Source organism: Pseudophryne corroboree, chromosome 3 (assembly GCF_028390025.1).
Source record: "Pseudophryne corroboree isolate aPseCor3 chromosome 3, aPseCor3.hap2, whole genome shotgun sequence".
Classification (NCBI taxonomy): Eukaryota; Metazoa; Chordata; class Amphibia; order Anura; family Myobatrachidae; genus Pseudophryne; species Pseudophryne corroboree.
In genome coordinates, this window is record NC_086446.1 from 733,862,550 (window position 1) to 733,887,546 (window position 24,997).

General features: G+C 45.7%; 1 protein-coding gene across 2 annotated transcripts in view; it reads right to left on the minus strand.

Annotated features, from left to right (window-relative positions):
- Window positions 1-24,997, minus strand: part of DOCK1 (dedicator of cytokinesis 1) — a 649,074-nt gene that overhangs the window by 111,539 nt on the left and 512,538 nt on the right. For both annotated transcript variants that reach the window (XM_063962225.1, XM_063962224.1), the window contains exons 33-35: window positions 18,511-18,659; window positions 630-715; window positions 301-457 (exon numbers count right to left, since the gene is read on the minus strand). In XM_063962225.1, coding sequence (XP_063818295.1) covers window positions 301-457; window positions 630-715; window positions 18,511-18,659 — 392 coding nt within the window. The remainder of the gene's footprint in view (window positions 1-300; window positions 458-629; window positions 716-18,510; window positions 18,660-24,997) is intronic.

Below are 24,997 nucleotides of genomic sequence, written 5' to 3' on the forward strand. Positions count from 1 at the left end.
CCCATAGAAGATGACTCTACAATAGAACCACTGAAGGTGACCCCACAGTAGAACTGTAGATGGGAACCCTGCAATAAAACCAATATAGTATCTGTAGTGGTTTGTGTGGAGGGTGTTTTCAAGGAAGCAATCACTCAACTCAAGCAACACTCTAATAGGGTAAATTAATTAAGGACCTCTACTCTTGAAAAACACAAGTGCTAAATCCTGGAAACCACACTATGTAGATGAGTGAATGCTAGAGCAGATTTCTTGTATGGGTTTTGTAGAGCTATTGGGACTCCTAGCTTAGACACTGACCAAGACATTGACGGTGCAGCTCATGCGGTTCTCTTTATTTTCATCATGCATGATTGTCCTGTAGTCCAGCAGCCTCTCCATCAGTCGGACAACCAGATTGACGAAGGTCTCACCAGTCTTTGCCAGGTATTTGTGCTTCCTACAGTGCTCCAAGAGTCTGAAAAACAAGACCTCCATCACAAACCTATTCCTGACTTAAGTGTTATTTTAATCCCAGCGCTTCATTAGCAGGTTTTAATTAAAACCAAACTGCGGAATTCACAGCTTGCTTGTTATTGTCTCCTGTGCATATACTTGGGTATAAATCTTATCACTTAATCAACACTTACATTTTCTCAAACAACACTTTGTACTGCTCGTCCCCTCTTCCCCCTTCCACTTCGTGATCCAGTTTGGTGATGATCTCATTCTCAAACTGCAATAAAGAGACCAAAAGGTAATTGCAATCTTTTCATAAGAAACAATACAGATCCCTATTGCAAGAAGGGGCCAATAAACCTACAGAACAATCTTGTCAGTAATTCCAGTGTAGGAGACGAACCATACGCCTATCACGGACAATAATAAACTCTGAGCTGGAAAAAGGGGCAAATCTTAAAGATCTGGTATTGTCCCCAATTTAGGAACCCAAAAAGTTAACCGGAGTGCCATTCAACGGGCTAAGTGATGGAAAATAGGTTGTGAATAGGAAGGGGCATCCTCCATGGTACATCCTTACTTCATTATGTATAATTACCACAAATTTTTCCATACACAGTAAATTCATACGCATGGTCTGTTCGAATGTCCTATCAGCAATCTGTCATTGATTAATGGGTTGACATGGATTAGGTAAACAGTTAATAGGTCAACCACTATTGGCCGAGATAAGGAAAAGATTGACACGTTGACACAGGACAGGTCGACGCATAAAAAGGTCGACCAGGCATTTTTAAACTTTTTGGGTTTCCTTTTTGCATAACATGATCAGGAACTCCAATCAGTGCACCGCGTCCCCTTGCATGGCTCGCCATCGTAGTCCACGTGGGTGTGGATCGTTAGATCGACAGTGTCTAGGTCGACTATGTTTAGGTCGACCACTATAGGTCGACAGTCACAAGCTCGACAGGGTCAGAAGGTCGACATGAGTTTTTTATGTTTTTTTGGTGTCGTTTTCTTCGTAGAGTGACCGGGAACCCCAATTAGTGCACCGTGTCCCGTCGCCATGCTTCGGGCAAGGTGCCTCGCTTTGTTCGGCACAGATTACCGTTCCAATCGTAGTCCACGTGGATCGTTAAGTATGAAAAAGTTAAAAATGTTTTTTAAAAACTCATGTCGACCTAGAACATGTCGACCTTCTGACCCTGTCGACCTAGTGACTGTCGACCTATAGTGGTCGACCAAGACACTGTCGATCTTCAGACCGGATCCCAGTCCACGTGGATGGTAAAGTATGAAAAAAGTAAAAAAATATATATATTGTTTTAAAGTCACGTCGACCTTTTCATTTGTTGGCCTGTCCCGTGTCGAATGTTTTCATATATCGAACTTGTCAATGTTGACCAATAGTGGTCAACCCATTAACTGTTGACCTAATCCATGTTGACCTACCATCCGGATACCTCAGCAATGAGATAAGAACAAGCCTAGCAGTTAACCATTAACCAGGAGAGCCAAGTACCCTACTTAATACAAATATACACTATTCTATCAGTGAATCTGCAGTGGCACATACTGTAGGCAGGTAGACAACCCGCTCTGCCTAGTAACATAGAGGGGACAATAGGCCGTGGTAGACACTACCTCCTGTCCCGATCACAGACAGGATCACACTGAGGAGAGATGTGGGAGCTATTTCAATACAGACTGACATCATTGTTTTATTCTCTTGTGATTCCCCCCCCCCCCCCCCACATTTCAGCTTCCAGAAAATTAACATAATTGAAGAACAGAAAACAGGATCTAGCTTTAATTAAAATTACTATCATTATCTCTTCCCATAATTACATATTATCTATTATCGTTTACAACCTTTCAGCAGAATTATGTAGTTGATTAATTTAATGTGTTACATACTATCATAAATTTGACCTTTTCGGTACAGAAATGAACCGAAACTTATTTCCATCAGTTTAGAAAAGAGTTAGGGTGAGAGAGTGCAGTGTGGTAAGTCTGCTTCAGCTTCTACTATAGTCAGGCTGAGACCTTACAGAGGAGCTATTATTATTATTACAGGTTGAGTATCCCATATCCAAATATTCCGAAATACGGACTTTTTTGAGTGAGAGTGAAATAATGAAACCTTTGTTTTTGATGGCTCAATGTACACAAACTTTGTTTATTACACAAAGTTATAAAAAATATTGGCTAAAATGACCTTCAGGCTGTCTGTATAAGGTGTAAATGAAACATAAATGCCTTCTGTGCTTAGATTTAGGTCCCATCACCATGATATCTCAATATGGTTTGCAATTATTCCAAAATACGGAAAAATCCGATATCCAAAATACCTCTGGTCCCAAGCATTTTGGATAAGGGATACTCAACCTGTATCCTTTATTTATATGGCACCACAAGGGTTCTGCAGCACCCAATTACAGAGTACATATAATAAGAATTTTATTTATATAGCGCTCTTTCTCCAATAGGACTCAAGGAGCTTAACAGATACATAGCATAATATAGTACAGAAAATAATGAAGTACAGAACATCTTTTCATAAAATACAGTAGCATGGAGATACTAAAGGGATAATTATGGGAAAGTCTAGAGTCTACTTTTTAAGAATTCTATAGTTGGGGCCTCTCGCACTGTGCGGGGAAGTGAGTTCCATAGAGTCGGAGCCACATGACTAAAAGCTCGACACCCAGATAAATTACGGGAAATTCTAGGTACTGCTAAAAGTCCTTCATCTACAGATCGCAGTAATCGAGTGGGGCAGTATGGAGTCAGAAGCTGCTTCAGGTACCTTGGGCCCTGGTCATGTAGTGCTTTGAAACTCAGTAAGCCAATCTTGAATATGATTCGCCATCTTACAGGCAGCCAGTGAAGAGAGTAAAGTATGGGTGTTATGTGGCTAGAACGGGGCTGGTTGGTTAACAGCCTGGTAGCTGTGTTTTGCACCAGCTGTAAGCGTTGCAATTCTTTTGCTGGGAGACCAAGGTAGAGGGCATTACAGTAGTCTAATCGAGATGAAACAAATGCATGGATGACTTTTGGCAGATCATCTGAGGGAATTAAGTGCTTGATTCATATGCGCATAATTAAAACAGGAAAACAGTGACTTACAGTTGAAGACAATATAGGACAAGTACAGGGTAACTAAGCATAACTACATCAGTAGACGACACTGAGATAAGTATCAAGGTGGCCGAGAACTGCAGGATTTGGGCAGTTGAGGATTATTAAAGAAAAGGATAATCACATGAGGGAAGAGGGCCCTGCTCGTGAGAGCTTACATTCTAAAGGGGAGGGGCAGACAGACAGGGGTGACACAGATGGGCTAACTTCACTTGTGACCTGCTGAGTGTTCAGTGGTAGGTATTGGTGAGTGTATATACAGCCACTGGTAATTGCTGAGTGTATATACGGTATTGCATGATATACAGTACATGTTAAAAATATCCGCTGTTTTCAGAATTTAAGACACTTCGGGCGGGATTCAAATGTTTTATTGCCCCCAATCTCCCGTCTAAAGTGACGGGAGATGATCGCGGAGCGATAATCTATTGACTCCCGTTATCGCACTGATTGCGCCCATAAGAGACGGGTTTAGCTGCGTAAAGAGGCCAAACCCGACTAAAGTCATGGGCGCGGGCGCAAAAAGTTCCTGTTTGGGAGTCCAAACGTGTCACTTTTCTCGCATTTTAGCTCACCACCCCTGGGGTTGGCGAGCTGAAATGATGATATCGCGCCCATCGGCAGCAGCATTTGAATACTACCGGCGGGCGCAATGGGGACGGAACATTTGAATCCTGCCCTTCATGTAACATTTGCTTTGTGATAAGCTGAATTTCCTAGACAATTGGAGAACAGATTTATTAACAACTCTCCCTGGAACTACTCAAACCATTATATGCAACACAACGGTTTACCAATTACACAACACTTCACATGAACTACAGATGTGTCCTCTTACACCCTTGCTGCAGTCATGCTAAAACGGCCATGCTATAGCCGGACTCGGTAGCGCTGAGCATTTTTTTGCGTTTTTGTCCACGTAAATGACGCACAAGCAGCATCTGCTGTTTAAAATGATCTGCATCATGTCTATATTCTCTGTGTAATTGCAGCGCTACCTGCTTCCGAAATGCCACGTTACAGTGTTTACCATGAAAACACTGTAGCATAAAATTTTGTATGTAACTACAGTCACAGCCACACACAGAATATAAGAATGCTGCATATCTATTTAATCACAGAAGCTGCTTGTGCGTCCTATTACAGTACTTTGCATCTAAAAATGCAAAAAAAGATGCTTGGCGCTACTAAGTCACACGGCACTCACACGTTATGTGTAACGCAACTTGTAGCGCACGGACCAAAGATGTATGAGGACACATATGTAGGTGTGTGTTGAAGGATTGGACATTTGTATGTTTCGGGAAGTTACATTATTTGTATTTTAGATGCCATTGTGGAAATTAATCTGGTTACAAGTGTCAGAAGATTCTTTTCTTAAGAACCAATTTGAAACAGATCTCCAAACATGATCTCTCCAAACACAAGATCACACACAGTATTCTGCCTATCATACAGAGGGGGTGCTGCGTCCTGTCTTAGTGATACCATATTACTTCCATCACTACTTTTATTATACTGCCTTGCATTGAGAATATATTAGCAAAGAATTTCCAGATTATCTGTAAAACCTACAGATGTGTCGCCTTTGTCCACTGTGGCTTCAGTCACACCAAACAGCTCCTCTCGACGCACCTGGACCCTACGAATTGACTGTGCGGGGGGTCTCTTGCTTAAAATGTGCGTCTTATCAGCAGAAATAAAACTAGTAGTGACAATATGACTTTGCTAGGTTGCACTGATCTTTGTGTGACATTTGTACATCTGTGTGCGACATTTGTACAAATGTGTGCGACAGTGTCTGAAACTGTATACGCTTTTTCTCACACCAAGTTGCGTTGTGCTTCTCCTGTGATTTTATAAGTGTTTAAAACAAATTATTGTGCTGTAAAGTCACAGCCATCGGATTAATCTGATATGCGACACTTACATATCTGTGTGTGCCTAAGTCTGTATATGGAGCACAACAGAACTTGGTTTGGAAAAAAAAAGACTCGGCCACTGTATTGTAGCACTTCATATACAGATTCAGACACTCAGCCGCACACAGATGTACAAGAGTACATATCAAATTAATTAGCACACAGTCTTCTGGTGCGTCCTAGCCACATCGCGCTGATTCTAAGACGCATTTCCGGCAAAAAAAAAAAAAAAAGACGGCCAATGCAAGCGGAGTTGCACGGGACCTGACAGCTCACTCGTAACAGACATCTCCCGCTGCATGGAGCATTGTGATTAGATGTTTGAGGAAACGCAGGGTTGGACTGGCCCACAGGGGAAACCCGCGATGGGCCCCAGCTCCTATGCTAGGGATTAGGTTCCAGACGGTGCACTTGAATTACCTACACCCCTCTAGAGACTGGTCACACCCCCCAAACATGGGTCCCTACCACTGCATTCACGATGGGCACTTCATGTCCCAGCCCTACAATGAGGATACATCAGTACCAGGAATAAGTTTGCATACTGCATGCAGCAATCCCGTACAAAGAATCAGTCACCAGCCTGCAATTTAAGTCATACTGCACTTATCAAACTTTGAGCAACTTCCCTTTAACTGCAGGGCAGAGCAGCAGGAAGGCCGGAACTCCCGGGGATGCCTTTTCACGGCCCGTGCTGTGTCTTTTTAAAAAGCCATAAACGAGACATCTAACGCTGGAGATCACAGCTAGTCCGAGATTATTGTTTCTGCATATTGGAAGTTAGAGGCGGCTGGGGATTTACAGAACAACATCCTCCCTTACACATGGCTGTCTCAGCCCATTAAGGTCTCTGTTCAATTAAAACTTAATGAGTACAGTTCTAGTTACTTAAATGCTCTCTGCACCAATAATTATTAAGTTCCTGCTCTTTACTCACCTGCGAGGGGGATGCGTTAATGTCTACAAAACACGTCTGCGCTCTGAACCCAGGCTGTTAATTTCCATCACATTTATTAAGGCTTCTGAAGTGATTTTCTAAGACACAGTCTCTTGAGCAACACACAAGTAAGAGAGCGCTCAACTCAGATTGACACAAATAAAATAAAACATTCAGCATAGGATGACTGCATTTTTTCCAGTTTGCGCATTAAACAAACATTTATTTAAAAAAATAAAAAAATAACGTTTTAAAATCGTATCATGTACAGCAAACTGCTTAGCTAGCGAAAACAGAGTAATAGAAATAAAAAAAAGTCTGTAATAATTTAAAATATTATTGGATTAAATATACAGTATGTACTAGGAACTTCAATAAAGTGTATAAGTGACATTTAACACAACACATTTTAATTTTAATTGTAGTTAAAAAAATAAACAAATTTGAAACATAGGCTTGTTGGGTTTTATATCACTGCACCAAGTGGCCAATCACTATTGGTGTCAGTTGGATCCTGCACTATTTAGCCAACTGACCAATGACATCTCTGCTTTGATAAACAGTCTTAAGGTGCATGCACATGGTGAGATAAATCTGTAAGATTTTGAGACTATATAGTCAAAATCTTAGGGAAAGTTAGTGCATATCAAGGTGTTAGGCAGCGTGCGATACAGATTCGATCCCGATGCACGCTCCCGCTGGGTCGGTATCGTAAGGCTAGACAGACTGTGCAGGCAAGTCAATCTTGACTATCTAGTGTACTATCTAGTACACAGTATAGTCAAAATCGTACATAGACAAAATCATGGCCGAATCCAACTAGGGGTGGACGTCCTGGGACCCCCACACATTACGGCCCCCCACACTCTCCCCCTGCATTGTGCCTGCCGCCGCTATACCCTGCTTTGAACCAGCCGCAACCACTAGTCCTGCTTTGAGCCCGCCTCCAATCCCCCTGCATTGCGCCCGCCGCGGCACTGAAATCGGAGCACAGCATGATTCGGCTGCGTCTCCGAATTTCCCAGCACACGGCCAGTGAGCTCTGCTCGTCGAGCTGCTGCTGCAGACCATGACGTCAGAGACTCTCGCAGGATTTCACTCACCGCTGCGGCCGTGAGTGACTGGCTGGGACTGGAGCCCCCACCGTTTTCTGTGGCGCCGGACCCCCCCCCCCCCACCCCCCCACACTTCTTCCCCCTGTGGTGCAACAGCTCAGCTTCCTGCTGCATCTGAGTGTTATTTCTTATCAATTCCTTGTTATTAATATTATATATATATATATATATATATATGTATATATATATATATATATATATGTATATATATATATATATATATATATATATAATAAGATTTTACTCACCGGTAAATCTATTTCTCGTAGTCCGTAGTGGATGCTGGGACTCCGTAAGGACCATGGGGAATAGCGGCTCCACAGGAGACTGGGCACAACTAAAGAAAGCTTTAGGACTACCTGGTGTGCACTGGCTCCTCCCACTATGACCCTCCTCCAGACCTCAGTTAGGATACTGTGCCCGGAAGAGCTGACACAATAAGGAAGGATTTTGAATCCCGGGTAAGACTCATACCAGCCACACCAATCACACCGTATAACTCGTGATACTATACCCAGTTAACAGTATGAAATATAACTGAGCCTCTCAACAGATGGCTCAACAATAACCCTTTAGTTAGGCAATAACTATATACAAATATTGCAGACAATCCGCACTTGGGATGGGCGCCCAGCATCCACTACGGACTACGAGAAATAGATTTACCGGTGAGTAAAATCTTATTTTCTCTGACGTCCTAAGTGGATGCTGGGACTCCGTAAGGACCATGGGGATTATACCAAAGCTCCCAAACGGGCGGGAGAGTGCGGATGACTCTGCAGCACCGAATGAGCAAACTCTAGGTCCTCCTCAGCCAGGGTATCAAACTTGTAGACTCTTGCAAAAGTGTTTGAATCCGACCAAGTAACAGCTCGGCAAATTTGTAAAGCCGAGACCCCTCGGGCAGCCGCCCAGGAAGAGCCCACTTTCCTCGTGGAATGGGCTTTTACAGATTTATGGTGCGGCAGTCCAGCCGCAGAATGTGCAAGTTGAATCGTGCTACAGATCCAGCGAGCAATAGTCTGCTTAGAAGCAGGAGCACCCAGCTTGTTGGGTGCATACAGGATAAATAGCGAGTCAGTTTTCCTGACTCCAGCCGTCCTGGAAACATATATTTTTCAGGGCCCTGACTACGTCCAGTAACTTGGAATCCTCCAAGTCCCAAGTAGCCGCAGGCACCACAATAGGTTGGTTCACATGAAAAACTGATACCACCTTAGGAAGGAATTGGGAACGAGTCCTCAATTCCGCCCTACCCATATAAAAAATTTTTATAAGGGCTTTTGCATGATAAAGCCGCTAATTCAGATACACGCCTGGCCGACGCCAAGGCCAACAGCATGACCACTTTCCACGTGAGGTATTTTAGCTCCACGGATTTAAGTGGCTCAACCCAATGCGACTTCAGGAAATCCAACACCACGTTGAGATCCCACGGTGCCACTGGAGGCACAAACGGGGGCTGACTATGCAGCACTCCCTTAACAAAAGTCTGAACTTCAGGCAGTGAAGTCAGTTCTATTTTGGAAGAAAATCGATAGAGCCGAAATCTGGACCTTAATGGAACACAATTTTAGGCCCATAGTCACCCCTGACTGTAGGAAGTGCAGAAATCGACCTAGCTGAAATTATTCCGTTGGGGCCTTCCTGGCCTCACACCACGCAACATATTTTCGCCAAATACGGCGATAATGGTTTGCGGTTACTTCTTTCCTGGCTTTTATCAGCGTAGGAATGACTTTTTCCGGAATGCCCTTTTCCTTTAGGATCCGGAATTCAACCGCCATGCCGTCAAACGCAGCCACGGTAAGTCTTGGAACAGACAGGGCCCCTGCTGCAGCAGATCCTGTCTGAGCGGCAGAGGCCATGAGTCCTCTGAGATCATTTCATGGAGTTCTGGGTACCAAGCTCTTCTTGGCCAATCCGGAACAATGAGTATAGTTCTTACTCCTCTCCTTCTTATTATTCTCATTACCCTGGGTATGAGAGGCAGAGAAGGGAACACATACACCGACTGGTACACCCACGGTGTTACCAGAGCGTCCACAGCTATCGCCTGAGGGTCCCTTGACCTGGCGCAATATCTTTTTAGCTTTTTGTTGAGGCGGGACGCCATCATGACCACCTGTGGCCTTTCCCAACGGTGTACAATCATTTGGAAGACTTCTGGATTAAGTCCCCACTCTCCCGGGTGGAGGTCGTGTCTGCTGAGAAAGTCTGCTTCCCAGTTGTTCACTCCGGGAATGAACACTGCTGACAGTGCTAACACATGATTTTCCGCCCATCGGAGAATCCTTGTGGCTTCTGCCATCGCCATCCTGCTTCTTGTGCCGCCCTGTCGGTTTACATGAGCGACCGCCGTGATGTTGTCTGACTGGATCAGCACCGGCCGGTGTTGAAGCAGGGGTCTAGCCTGACTTAGGGCATTGTAAATGGCCCTTAGTTCCAGAATATTTTTGTGTAGGGAAGTCTCCTGACTTGTCCATAGTCCTTGGAAGTTTCTTCCCTGTGTGACTGCCCCCCAGCCTCGAAGGCTGGCATCCGTGGTCACCAGGACCCAGTCCTGTATGCCGAATCTGCGGCCCTCTAGAAGATGAGCACTCTGCAGCCACCACAACAGCGACACCCTGGCCCTTGGAGACAGGGTTATCCGCCGATGCATCTGAAGATGCGACCCGGACCACTTGTCCAACAGATCCCACTGGAAGATCCTTGCATGGGACCTGGCGAATGGAATTTCTTCGTAAGAAGCTACCATCTTTCCCAGGGCTCGCGTGCATTGATGCACCGACACCTGTATTTGTATTAGGAGGTCTCTGTCTAGAGACGACAACTCCTTGGACTTCTCCTCCGGTAGAAACCCTTTTTATCCTGTTCTGTGTCCAGAACCATACCCAGGAACAGTAGACGCGTCGTAGGAACCAGCTGCGACTTTGGAATATTCAGAATCCAGCCGTGCTGTTGTAGCACTTCCCGAGATAGTGCTACTCCGACGAACAACTGCTCCCTGGACCTCGCCTTTATAAGGAGATCGTCCAAGTACGAGATAATTATTTCGGCCATTACCTTGGTAAATACCCTCGGTGCCGGGGACAGACCAACGGCAACGTCTGGAATTGGTAATGACAATCCTGTACCACAATTTTGAGGTACTCTTGATGAGGAGGGTAAATAGGGACATGCAGGTAAGCATCCTTGATGTCCAGTGATACCATGAAATTCTCCAGGCTTGCAATAATCGCCCTGAGCGATTCCATTTTGAACTTGAACCTTCGTATATAAGTGTTCAAGGATTTCAATTTTAGAATGGGTCTCACCGAACCGTCTGGTTTCGGTACCACAAACATTTTGGAATAGTAACCCCGGCCTTGTTGAAGGAGGGGTACCTTGATTTCACCTGCTGGAAGTACAGCTTGTGAATTGCCGCCAGTACTACCTCCCTTTCTCCGAGGGCAGCAGGCAAGGCTGATGTGAGGTAACGGCGAGGGGGAGTCGCCTCGAACTCCAGCTTGTATCCCTGTGATACTACTTGCAGAACCTAGGGATCCACCTGTGGGCAAGCCCACTGGTCCCTGAAGTTCCCGAGACGCGCCCCCACCGCACCTGTCTCCACCTGTGGAGCCCCAGCGTCATGCGGTGGACTCAGAGGAAGCGGGGGAAGATTTTTGATCCTGGGAACTGGCTGTCTGGTGCAGCTTTTTCCTTCTTCCCTTGTCTCTGTGCAGAAAGGAAGCGCCTTTGACCCGCTTGCTTTTCTGAAGTCGAAAGGACTGTACCTGAAAATACGGTGCTTTCTTAGGCTGTGAGGAAACCTGAGGTAAAAAATTTTCTTCCCAGCTGTTGCTGTGGATACGAGGTCCCAGAGACCATCCCCAAACAATTCCTCACCCTTATAAGGCAGAATCTCCATGTGCCTTTTAAAGGCAGCATCACCTGTCCACTGCCGGGTCTCTAATACACATTGCATTAATTCTGGATGCCAGCCGGCAAATATCCCTCTGTGCATCCCTCATATATAAGACGACGTCTTTAATATGCTCTATGTTAGCAAAATATTATCCCTGTCTAGGGTATTAATATTATCTGACAGGGTATCAGACCACGCTGCAGCAGCACTATTTATGCTGCGGCAATTGCAGGTCTCAGTATAGTACCTGAGTGTGTATATACAGACTTCAGGATAGCCTCCTGCTTTTTATCAGCAGGCTCCTTCAAAGTGGCCGTATCCCAAGATGGCAGTGCCACCTTTTTTGACAAACGTGTGAGCGCCTTATCCACCCTAGGGGATATCTCCCAACGTGACCTATCCTCTGGCGGGAAAGGGTACGCCAGCAGTAACTTTTTAAAAATTACCATTATCTTATCGGGGGAACCCACGGTCTTTACACACTTCATTCACTCATCTGATGGTGGAACAAAACACTGGCTGCTTTTTCTCCCCAAACATAAAACCCCTTTTATGTGGTACTCGGGTTCATGTCAGAAATGTGTAACACATTTTTCATTGCCGAGATCATGCAACGGATGTTCCTAGTGGATTGTGTATATGTCTCAACCTCGTCGACACTGGAGTCAGATTCCGTGTCGACATCTGTGTCAGCCATCTGAGGTAACGGGCGTTTTTTGAGCCCCTGATGGCCTTTGAGACGCCTGGGCAGGCACGGGCTGAGAAGCCGGCTGTCCCACAGCTGTTTCGTCATCCAGCCTTTTATGTAAGGAGTTGACATTGTCGGTTAATACCTTCCACCTATCCATCCACTCTGGTGTCGGCCCCACAGGGGGCGACATCCCATTTATTGGCCTCTGCTCCGCCTCCACGTAACCTTCCTCATCCAACATGTCGACACAGCCGTACCGACACACCGCACACACCCAGGGAATGCTCTGACTGAGGACAGGACCCCACAAAGTCCTTTGGGGAGACAGAGAGAGAGTATGCCAGCACACACCAGAGCGCTATATAATGCAGGGATTACCACTATAACTGAGTGATTTTTCCCCCAATAGCTGCTTGTATACACATATTGCGCCTAAATTTAGTGCCCCCCCTCTCTTTTTAACCCTTTGAGCCTGAAAACTACAGGGGAGAGCCTGGGGAGCTGTCTTCCAGCTGCACTGTGAAGAAAAAATGGCGCCAGTGTGCTGAGGGAGATAGCCCCGCCCCTTTTTCGGCTGACTTTTCTCCCGCTTTTTTCATGGATTCTGGCAGGGGTAATTTATCACATATATAGCCCTGGGACTATATATTGTGATGATTTGCCAGCCAAGGTGTATTATATTGCCCTCAGGGCGCCCCCCCCCCCAGCGCCCTGCACCCATCAGTGACCGGAGTGTGAGGTGTGCATGAGGAGCAATGGCGCACAGCTGCAGTGCTGTGCTCTACCTTGTTGAAGACAGAAGTATTCTGCCGCCGATTTTCCGGAACACTTCTTGCTTCTGGCTCTGTAAGGGGGCCGGTGGCGCGGCTCCGGGACCGAACATCGAGGTCGGGTCCTGTGGTCGATCCCTCTGAAGCTAATGGTGTCCAGTAGCCTAAGAAGCCCAAGCTACCACCAGTTAGGTAGGTTCGCTTCTTCTCCCCTTAGTCCCTCGCTGCAGTGAGTCTGTTGCCAGCAGATCTCACTGTAAAATAAAAAACCTAAAATATACTTTCTTTCTAGGAGCTCAGGAGAGCCCCTAGTGTGCATCCAGCTCAGCCGGGCACAAGATTCTAACTGAGGTCTGGAGGAGGGTCATAGTGGGAGGAGCCAGTGCACACCAGGTAGTCCTAAAGCTTTCTTTAGTTGTGCCCAGTATCCTGCGGAGCCGCTATTCCCCATGGTCCTTACGGAGTCCCAGCATCCACTTAGGACGTCAGAGAAATATAGACAGATATCTGTATATCTATCTATCTATATATATATCCATTTCATAGAAAAGGAAACTCGCAACACTAACTGTATTGTGGGGACCGTAATAGCTTTCTGTATGTATGCCCCACTCTTCATATACAACAGGCATGACACAGTAGCCTGGCGTGTAGCATCAACAGCCCACCATGTGGTGTCGGTAGATGGGTGAATCATTTTTTTTTCTATAGTCACCTAAGCAACACATGTTGTACCACACTGAGACTCTGTTAGCTGGGTTGACAAGTCTTGAGGCATTGTTAATTGGCTAAAATGTTATTCACTTAGTGACATTACTATTACAACGTTTTTGTGCATAGTGCAGTTGAGTATATATATATGTATTTATGTCTCATCCCCTGTCTCTTTCACAGTGTAGCTCTCTGGTCGTCAGAGGGAGCCGGGGAGACAGTTCAGCATCCCGCGTCAGGTCACCAGGCAACGACAGACGTGTTGCCATAGAAGAGCCGGCACCAATGGAAGTGACACTCACGCACGGAAGACGCGACGGATGCTGACTGGACACTGCTCTCTCTGGCGGCGGGGGTCCGAGCTTACTTAGGCAAGAACGTTTTTCAAATAATTTTCATGTTACACCAGTGTGCTGCAGCCAGACACAGTGCTGTGTTTGTATACAGGTACTTTGGGGGGTACTCAATTGTAGTTGGAAACTGCCGTCTTGTCGGAAAGATGGCAGTTTCTGACTTTTTAAAGACCTAATCATTCCTTTCCGACAAGTCAGCAATTCCGAATTGTCGGAAAACACGTGGATCGGCGGAATAGCCGCGGATCCACGTGTTTTGTTGGAAATGTGGCCAAATCCAACAGGTTTTGGCCCCGTTTCCGACAAGGTCAATCAGACTTTAAAAAAAGTCGGATTGGCATAGTGCAGTGCATGGTATATAGTGTACGGTAGTAGTCAGGGGTGTAGACAGAACTTTGTGTCCCCATAGCAACATTTTGAGGGGGCCCTGTCCCAATGCTTCTATGTACCAAAACAAATAGTATACAACACATGTAACTGTGACAGGGAAGGTGGGCCTCTCTCAGCTCTGGGCCCCATAGCAGCTGCACTCCCTGCACCTATGGTAACTACGCCCTTGTATATAACACATGTAACTGTGACAGGGAAGGTGGCCCCTCTCAGCTCTGGGCCCCATAGCAGCTGCACTCCCTGCACCTATCGTAACTACGCCCTTGTATATAACACATGTAACTGTGACAGGGAAGATGGGCCTCTCTCAGCTCTGGGCCCCATAGCAGCTGCACTCCCTGCACCTATGGTAGCTACGCCCTTGTATATAACACATGTAACTGTGACAGGGAAGGTGGCCCCTCTCAGCTCTGGGCCCAATAGCAGCTGCACTCCCTGCACCTATGGTAGCTACACCCCTGTATATAACACATGTAACTGTGACAGGGAAGGTGGGCCCCTCTCAGCTCTGGGCCCCATAGCAGCTGCACTCCCTGCACCTATGGTAGCTACACCCTTGTATATAACACACGTAAACTGTGACAGGGAAGGTGGCCCCTCTCAGCTCTGGGCCCCATAGCAACTGCACTCCCTGCACCTATGGTAGCTACGCCCTTGTATATAACACATGTAACTGTGACAGGGAAGGTGGCCCCTCTCAGCTCTGGGCACCATAGCAGCTGCACTCCCTGCACCTATGGTAGCTACACCCCTGTATATAACACATGTAACTGTGACAGGGAAGGTGGGCCCCTCTCAGCTCTGGGCCCCATAGCAGCTGCACTCCCTGCACCTATGGTAGCTACACCCTTGTATATAGCACATGTAACTGTGACAGGGAAGGTGGCCCCTCTCAGCTCTGGTCCCCATAGCAGCTGCACTCCCTGCACCTATGGTAGCTACGCCCATGTATATAGCACATGTAACTGTGACAGGGAAGGTGGCCCCTCTCAGCTCTGGTCCCCATAGCAGCTGCACTCCCTGCACCTATGGTAGCTACGCCCTTGTATATAACACATGTAACTGTGACAGGGAAGGTGGCCCCTCTCAGCTCTGGGCCCCATAGCAGCTGCACTCCCTGCACCTATGGTAGCTACGCCCATGTATATAACACATGTAACTGTGACAGGGAAGGTGGCCCCTCTCAGCTCTGGTCCCCATAGCAGCTGCACTCCCTGCACCTATGGTAGCTACGCCCATGTATATAACACATGTAACTGTGACAGGGAAGGTGGCCCCTCTCAGCTCTGGGCCCCATAGCAACTGCACTCGATGCACCTATGGTAGCTACACCCCTGTACATAACACATGTAACTGTGACAGGGAAGGTGGCCCCTCTCAGCTCTGGGCACCATAGCAGCTGCACTCCCTGCACCTATGGTAGCTACACCCCTGTATATAACACATGTAACTGTGACAGGGAAGGTGGGCCCCTCTCAGCTCTGGGCCCCATAGCAGCTGCACTCCCTGCACCTATGGTAGCTACACCCTTGTATATAGCACATGTAACTGTGACAGGGAAGGTGGCCCCTCTCAGCTCTGGTCCCCATAGCAGCTGCACTCCCTGCACCTATGGTAGCTACGCCCATGTATATAGCACATGTAACTGTGACAGGGAAGGTGGCCCCTCTCAGCTCTGGTCCCCATAGCAGCTGCACTCCCTGCACCTATGGTAGCTACGCCCTTGTATATAACACATGTAACTGTGACAGGGAAGGTGGCCCCTCTCAGCTCTGGGCCCCATAGCAGCTGCACTCCCTGCACCTATGGTAGCTACGCCCATGTATATAACACATGTAACTGTGACAGGGAAGGTGGCCCCTCTCAGCTCTGGTCCCCATAGCAGCTGCACTCCCTGCACCTATGGTAGCTACGCCCATGTATATAACACATGTAACTGTGACAGGGAAGGTGGCCCCTCTCAGCTCTGGGCCCCATAGCAACTGCACTCGATGCACCTATGGTAGCTACACCCCTGTACATAACACATGTAACTGTGACAGGGAAGGTGGTCCCTCTCAGCCCCATAGCAGCTGCACTCCCTGCACCTATGATAGCTACGCCCTTGTATATAACACATGTAACTATGACAGGGAAGGTGGCCCCTCTCAGCTCTGGTCCCCATAGCAGCTGCACTCCCTGCACCTATGGTAGCTACGCCCATGTATATAGCACATGTAACTGTGACAGGGAAGGTGGCCTCTCTCAGCTCTGGGCCCCATAGCAGCTGTACTCCCTGCACCTATGGTAGCTACGCCCATGGTAGTAGTCCCTGAAAGTAAGCGTTACAGCTCCCAATAGAGGAGGCGTTCGCTATGGGGTGTATAGGATTTCTATTAATGCTAAATAGTTACTGCTTTCTGTTACAACCTTCCTCAATGGGTTGGGGGTAGCGCTGTAGCAGGGCACTTGCATGTCATGACGTCTACAAGAGGCAGCAGCTAAATATGCTGGCTGTATCATTATCATATTTACGTCTTGCATCCTGACGCAGCCGGTCAGGATGCAATGTTGCACAATATGGACATACAGCTGGCATGTTTCAGGGTACAATCCCTTATTTATGTAAATGTCTTCTATTTTTATTAGACCTTCACTGTATTTTATATATAGTGGAGGATGGTATGAATGAGGGAGAAACGCAACAAAAGTGTTGAGAGAAGGACGATACTAGAAGCATGAGTGAGAAAAGGAATATGTAGATGTGTGAGAGCTACATTGTGTGCATTGCTGGGTACTTTGGCCTAATTCAGACCTGATGGCAGCAGCAAAGTTGTTCTGTAATGGGCAAAACCATGTGCACTGCAGGGGGGGCACGTATAACATGTGCAGAGAGAGTTAGATTCAGGTGGGTTATATTGTTTCTGTGCAGGGTAAATACTGGCTGCTTTATTTGTACACTGCAAGTTAGATTTCAGTTTGAACACACCCCACACAAATCTAACTCTCTCTATCGAAACAGTATGGTACATTCTCACCGTCTGCTGTTTCCCAGTAAAAAGCAAAACAATACAGAAAAAAAAACCCTTGCATTGCATCTCTGTCATATCGCTGACATAAAGATGGATATAATCTGACCTCAAGCAGGGCAGCGAGACTGAAGAGTCATTTCATTCAGTCTATGCTTTTTCTTCCTTCTGCAGAGGAATTAAAGCGTTGTGGCAGTAAACGCTGACAGTTTCTTCTGCTGGTCCGCACACACACACACACACACTGACCTGCTGAGACTGCGCTGCAGCGTGGGAGTGAGTGGGAGATCAGTAAGATGTCATTGCATTCAGAAGATAAAACGCACCAAGTGCTTCTATCACATTTACAGTCTGGGTGCTATTGTGTTTGCTCTGCGTATGATCTCTGGTACAGAGAACAACCTTAATTAATACTCAAGGTGACCATAAGGATTTTTTGGTTTGTTAAAGGAACAGAGAAATATATGACACTGCTCCGAGTCTTATTTCTGTAAGTGACTAATCAAATAGTGGGACAGATGTATTAATCTGGGGAAGGCATAAGTAAGTGATAAAGCAGTGATAAGGTGATAAACACACCAGCCAATCAGCTCCTAACTGTTAATTTACATGGCTGATTGGCTGGTGCATTAATCAAATTGCACTTATCACTGGTTTATCACTTCCTTATGCCTTCTCCAGGTTAATACATCTGCCCAATGGTGATAAACGCACCAGCCAAACAGCTCCTAACCGTTAATTTGCATATTGGAGCTGATTGGCTGGTGCGTTTATCACCTTCCACTTATCAGTGGTTTAGCACTTCCTTATGCCTTCTCCAGGTTAATACATCTGCCCCATGGTGATAAACGCACCAGCCAATCAGCTCCTGTTAATTTACATATTGGAGCCGATTGGTTGGTGCGTTTATCACCTTCCACTTATCACTGGTTTATCACTTCCTTATGCCTTCTCCAGGTTAATACATCTGCCCCATGGTGATAAACGCACCAGCCAATCAGCTAACTGTTAATTTACATATTGGAGCGGATTGGCTGCTGCGTTTATCACTTTCTTATGCCTTCTCCAGGTTAATACATCTGCCCCAATCACTGTAACCTGCAGGATGAAGGCTCCCTTCTACTTACCATCTGAAAACTCCGCGTGGAATGAAATTCGCATTGCATCATGTCGAAGAAGATCGGTATGGTGGCTTTGCGCAATTCCGTTTCAGGGATCAAAGTCATCTCCAATATCGGGCCGACCATCTCAGGAATGAATTTGATCTTGTGTTGACCTTTGAAGAGAAGGAAAAAAAACAAAAACAGCGGGTTTAAGGGGAGTGGTGCGGTATTAGGGTGTGGTGGCTGCACAGACACCGTAAAGGGACGTCGGTGGAATTTGCCTCACTTCTTGGGAGATGTCCTTATAGACGGAGATAACCTTCAGCTAAAGAACTGCATTATTATATTTTAAACAGGCTATAAGTACAATTACCAGAAAAGTATTCAAGAGGGAATCAAGAACTACTTGAGATTCTTTAAAAAACCAGGCACGTTTACATGCCTACACTTTATACATTTGTCAGGATTAAATCAGACAGAGGGCAGGGACAGGTCTGCTTTATTCCAAGCTGTATGCAGGGTTGCACCTTCTTTCAAGTGGAGTGGAGGGATATATTTACATGCAATTTGTATTGAAATATACATTGCTATAATAAAAAAAAATCAAATAAAAAAAATCAAACTAAAACCAACCCAAAACATTGCTGTGGTACATTGTAGTTGTCTAGTACATAGGGGCAGATTTATCAACCAGTGATAATTTTATGATCACTCATTATAAATGATAAATGGTGCTACAGCCAATCGGCTCCTGTCATTTTTCAAGCACGACAGGTGATTGGCTGGGGCACAGTATATCATTCGTAATGAGAAGAATATCACTTGATGATAAATCTGCCTCATCGGGGTAAATTTACTAAGATGGGAGTTCTATTTAAGATGGGATGTTGCACATAGCAACCAATCGGATTGCAGGTATTGTCTTCTAGAAGGTGCTAAATAAATGAGAAGTAGAATCTGATTGGTTGCTATGGGCAACATCCCATCTTAAATAGAACTCCCATCTTAGTAGATTTACCCCATAGTATCTGATCTCAGATTAGTCTATAAAGGGCCTGATTCAGATTTGTGTGCATTTATTATGCGTATAAGTCGCACTGCACCGTAATGGTCTTTTGATGGCGTTTGCAGAGGGGATTTATTTGCAATAGTGAATGACAGTTTGGGGTAGGCAACAAAGCGTGTTGCAACAATTTTGGGTGTGTGTCTGAGGCTGCAATCCCTTATGCAGTTACAATGACTCCGGCGTCCTACTTCCCGTGGCCATAGTGCGCAACAATACGGCTCCTCAGTACTTATCTAACAGACTGTTCTGCGTAGGATGCTGCACTTTGTATGCAGATGGATGGATTTGCGAAGCTGCCGGAGGGCGTCTTTATATAAATTCCGGCGCCTACGGCATTAGCATATTTTCACACAGTATCTGCGTACAAAGACACAGTCACGATGAGATTCGCGTACAACTCTGAACAAATGCCTTCTTGATCACAGTTACCAATAATGTGCTCACATAGGAAATTTCTGATTGCTGATCATTTGCGCTTCATAAAAAAAACAACCAAAAACCCCCCAGAAAACAACATGTTTCGCTTGGAAAACATGGCCGCTCCAAGTTATGCTGATCAATACAAGTGTATAGATGGAAACATAGGTGTATGCAAATGGTGAGTTCCTGCATTTAGTGCATTTTGCATACGTCCGTCCTATCCTGTGTCAGACAGAACTTGGCCGGATCTGTCTCTCCTGTGAAATTGGCCATGTCTGGATAGGAACTAAGCAGTGAAGATGCAATTGCATGGCACCGTCCTGACTTGCAGGCGTGCCATGAGAGTTGGAGGCGTACCAAGGGAGTGACAAGTCTTGGGGGCGTGTCATGGGAGTGACATGAGAGATGTGGGTGTGTATCTAAAGCGCCATGCCATTCTGAGTAGGGATGGCCATCGGTGGGGTGTCCATCGATGGTACACAATCAATCTATGGTGAACCATCGATGGTTTTCACCATTCGATGATCACCACTGAAAGGTGCAGGCTGGTCCACAGACCAATGAAAAACCATGGACGGGGCTTAGCGGGTGTTGGGAGCGGAGCTAAGCTCTGTGTCCCGGCACCACATAAAAAAAAAAAAAAAAAGTATTTAGTTATAACTTTCCATCGATGGAGAGAAATCATCTGGTTCTCCCCCATCAATGGCAAAAGTATTCCTCATCGGCCATAAACCATCGATGATTTTGAATCATTGAAGTTCGATGGCCATCCCTAATTCTGAGTCGTGAGTACGGGAAGGGAAGCCTGTTTCTGAAGTACCGCCAAGGCCGGTGCAAGTGCCAAAACATATAATGAAGGTACTGTAGCAGCAGTTTGCGTAAAATCAAAGGACGGTGCGGCTTTCCGCTTGCAGATGCACAGACCCCGCACTAGCAGAATGGAATCTTGCATTCGCTTACAGTAGTAAATTAGGCTTCCGTGGCTATCCCCCTAACAGCTGACTCAAAATCAACCCCCCCCCCCCCCCCTTCATTTTACTTTTAATTTCCAGTATAATGACGTGACTATCAATGTTATTAACTTGGTAACGTTTCCACTTAAGATCATATTTTAGCACACTGAATGCGGTGCCAGAATTAACTGTACAAATGTATTATCACTGAAATAATTTTAAGATATACAATTAGGATTCACTGGGAACTATACTTTAACTGCAAATGAAACCATTTATATTTCCTTAACTGGTTTTTAAATATACTCTGTTTTTCATGATTTTTTATTTCTTAACACATTTTAAAAAACTGACATGTCAAGTTAAAAGTTATTGGCATCATCCAAATAGGGGGGAATTCAGCCCCGAGATTTATTTATACTTTGCAATTCTTTTTCCCCGGGCTATTTAATTAGCACCCTTTTTTTTTTGGTGCGGGAAAAAAATATCTATTTTCGGGCAAAAAACACATAGAATTCGTGATAAGTTCATGGACCTATGTGTTTTTGCGGTTGTGAAAATGGGGTTGATTATCAGGGGTTTTCTACCTGCCTGACGACTTCAAAGCTAACTGAATAACCCCTGGGGAATCCAAAGCTACTCCCCTTAGTGTATGAGAAGTACAGTGTGTGTGTGTGTGTGTGTGTGTGTGTGTGTGTGTGTGTGTATATATATATATATATATATATATATATATATATGCACTAGTGATGAGCGGGTTCGGTTCCTCGGGATCCGAACCCCCCCGAACTTCACCCATTTTACACGGTTCCGAGGCAGCCTGGGATCTTCCCGCCTTGCTCGGTTAACCCGAGCGCGCCCGAACGTCATCATCCCGCTGTCGGAATCTCGCGAGATTCGTATTCTATATAAGGAGCCGTGCGTCGCCGCCATTTTCACTCGTGCTTTTGAGATGATAGCGAGAGGACGTGGCTGCGTTCTCTCAGTTTCTGTGTTCAGTGTGCTGCAAATATCTGCTCAGTGTGCTGAAAATATCTACGTTCTCTGCCTAAAAAACGCTCCATATCTGTGCTGCATTGTAGTATATAGTAGGAGGACAGTGCAGAATGTTGCTGTGACCACCAGTATATATATAGCAGTACGGTACAGTAGTCCACTGCTCTACCTCTGTGTCGTCAAGTATACTATGCATCCATACCTGTGCTGCATTTTAGTTGTGCGCAGTATATAGTAGGAGGGGACAGTGCAGAATGTTGCTGTGACCACCAGTATATATATAGCAGTACAGTACAGTAGTCCACTGCTCTACCTCTGTGTCAAGTATACTATGCATCCATACCTGTGCTGCATTTTAGTTGTGCGCAGTATATAGTAGGAGGGGACAGTGCAGAATGTTGCTGTGACTACCAGAATATATATAGCAGTACGGTACAGTAGTCCACTGCTCTACCTCTGTGTCGTCAAGTATACTATGCATCTATACCTGTGCTGCATTTTAGTTGTGCGCAGTATATAGTAGGAGGGGACAGTGCAGAATGTTGCTGTGACCACCAGTATATATATAGCAGTACGGTACAGTAGTCCACTGCTCTACCTCTGTGTCGTCAAGTATACTATGCATCCATACCTGTGCTGCATTTTAGTTGTACGCAGTATATAGTAGGAGGGGATAGTGCAGAATGTTGCTGCAACCACCAGTATATATATATAGCAGTACGGTACAGTAGTCCACTGCTCTACCTCTGTGTCGTCAAGTATACTATGCATCCATACCTGTGCTGCATTTTAGTTGTGCGCAGTATATAGTAGGAGGGGACAGTGCAGAATGTTGCTGTGACCACCAGTATATATATAGCAGTACGGTACAGTAGTCCACTGCTCTACCTCTGTGTCGTCAAGTATACTATGCATCCATACCTGTGCTGCATTTTAGTTGTGCGCAGTATATAGTAGGAGGGGACAGTGCAGAATGTTGCTGTGACCACCAGTATATATATAGCAGTACGGTACAGTAGTCCACTGCTCTACCTCTGTGTCGTCAAGTATACTATGCATCTATACCTGTGCTGCATTTTAGTTATGCGCAGTATATAGTAGGAGGGGACAGTGCAGAATGTTGCTGTGACCACCAGTATATATATAGCAGTACGGTACAGTAGTCCACTGCTCTACCTCTGTGTCGTCAAGTATACTATGCATCCATACCTGTGCTGCATTTTAGTTGTGCGCAGTATATAGTAGGAGGGGACAGTGCAGAATGTTGCTGTGACCACCAGTATATATATAGCAGTACAGTACAGTAGTCCACTGCTCTACCTCTGTGTCAAGTATACTATGCATCCATACCTGTGCTGCATTTTAGTTGTGCGCAGTATATAGTAGGAGGGGACAGTGCAGAATGTTGCTGTGACCACCAGTATATATATAGCAGTACGGTACAGTAGTCCACGGCTCTACCTCTGTGTCGTCAAGTATACTATGCATCCATACCTGTGCTGCATTTTAGTTGTGCGCAGTATATAGTAGGAGGGGACAGTGCAGAATGTTGCTGTGACCACCAGTATATATATATATAGCAGTACGGTACAGTAGTCCACTGCTCTACCTCTGTGTCAAGTATACTATGCATCCATACCTGTGCTGCATTTTAGTTGTACGCAGTATATAGTAGGAGGGGACAGTGCAGAATGTTGCTGTGACCACCAGTATATATATATAGCAGTACGGTACAGTAGTCCACTGCTCTACCTCTGTGTTGTCAAGTATACTATGCATCCATACCTGTGCTGCATTTTAGTTGTACGCAGTATATAGTAGGAGGGGATAGTGCAGAATGTTGCTGCAACCACCAGTATATATATATAGCAGTACGGTACAGTAGTCCACTGCTCTACCTCTGTGTCGTCAAGTATACTATGCATCCATATCTGTGCTGCATTTTAGTTGTGCGCAGTATATAGTAGGAGGGGACAGTGCAGAATGTTGCTGTGACCACCAGTATATATATAGCAGTACGGTACAGTAGTCCACTGCTCTACCTCTGTGTCGTCAAGTATACTATGCATCCATACATGTGCTGCATTTTAGTTGTGCGCAGTATATAGTAGGAGGGGACAGAGCAGAATGTTGCTGTGACCACCAGTATATATATAGCAGTACGGTACAGTAGTCCATTGCTCTACCTCTGTGTCGTCAAGTATACTACAAAAGTTCAGTAAAATGACCCAAAAATCAAAATTAAAAGCATCTGATGAGAAGCGTAAACTTGCCAATATGCCATTTACGACACGGAGTGGCAAGGAAGGGCTGCGGCCCTGGCCTATGTTCATGGCTAGTGGTTCATATTCACATGAGGATGGAAGCACTCATCCTCTCACTAGAAAACTGCAGTGCCACTCCTAGATGGGCCAGGTGTTTGTGTCGGCCACTTGGGTCGCTTAGCTTAGTCACACAGCTACCTCATTGCACCTCTTTTTTTCTTTGCATCATGTGCTGTTTGGGAACTATTTTTTAAATCTGCCATCCTGTCTGACACTGCAGTGCCACTCCTAGATGGGCCAGGTGTTTGTGTCGGCCACTTGGGTCGCTTAGCTTAGCCATCCAGCGACCTCGGTGCAAATTTTAGGACTAAAAATAATATTGTGAGGTGTTCAGAATAGACTGGAAATGAGTGGAAATTATGGTTATTGAGGTTAATAATACTATGGGATCAAAATGACCCCCAAATTCTATGAGTTAAGCTGTTTTTGAGGTTTTTTTGTAAAAAAACACCCGAATCCAAAACACACCCGAATCCGACAAAAAATTTTCAGGGAGGTTTTGCCAAAACGCGTCCGAATCCAAAACACAGCCGTGAAACCGAATCCAAAACCAAAACTAAAAAACCCCAAATATTTCCGGTGCACATCACTATTACACACACACACACACACACACACACACACACACACACACACACACACACACACACACACACACACACACACACACGTCCTAGCACTGACCGGCACTCAACATCAATAATCCATGCATTTGCCTGGGTGCCATCCTGGGTGTATCAAATCACCTGTAA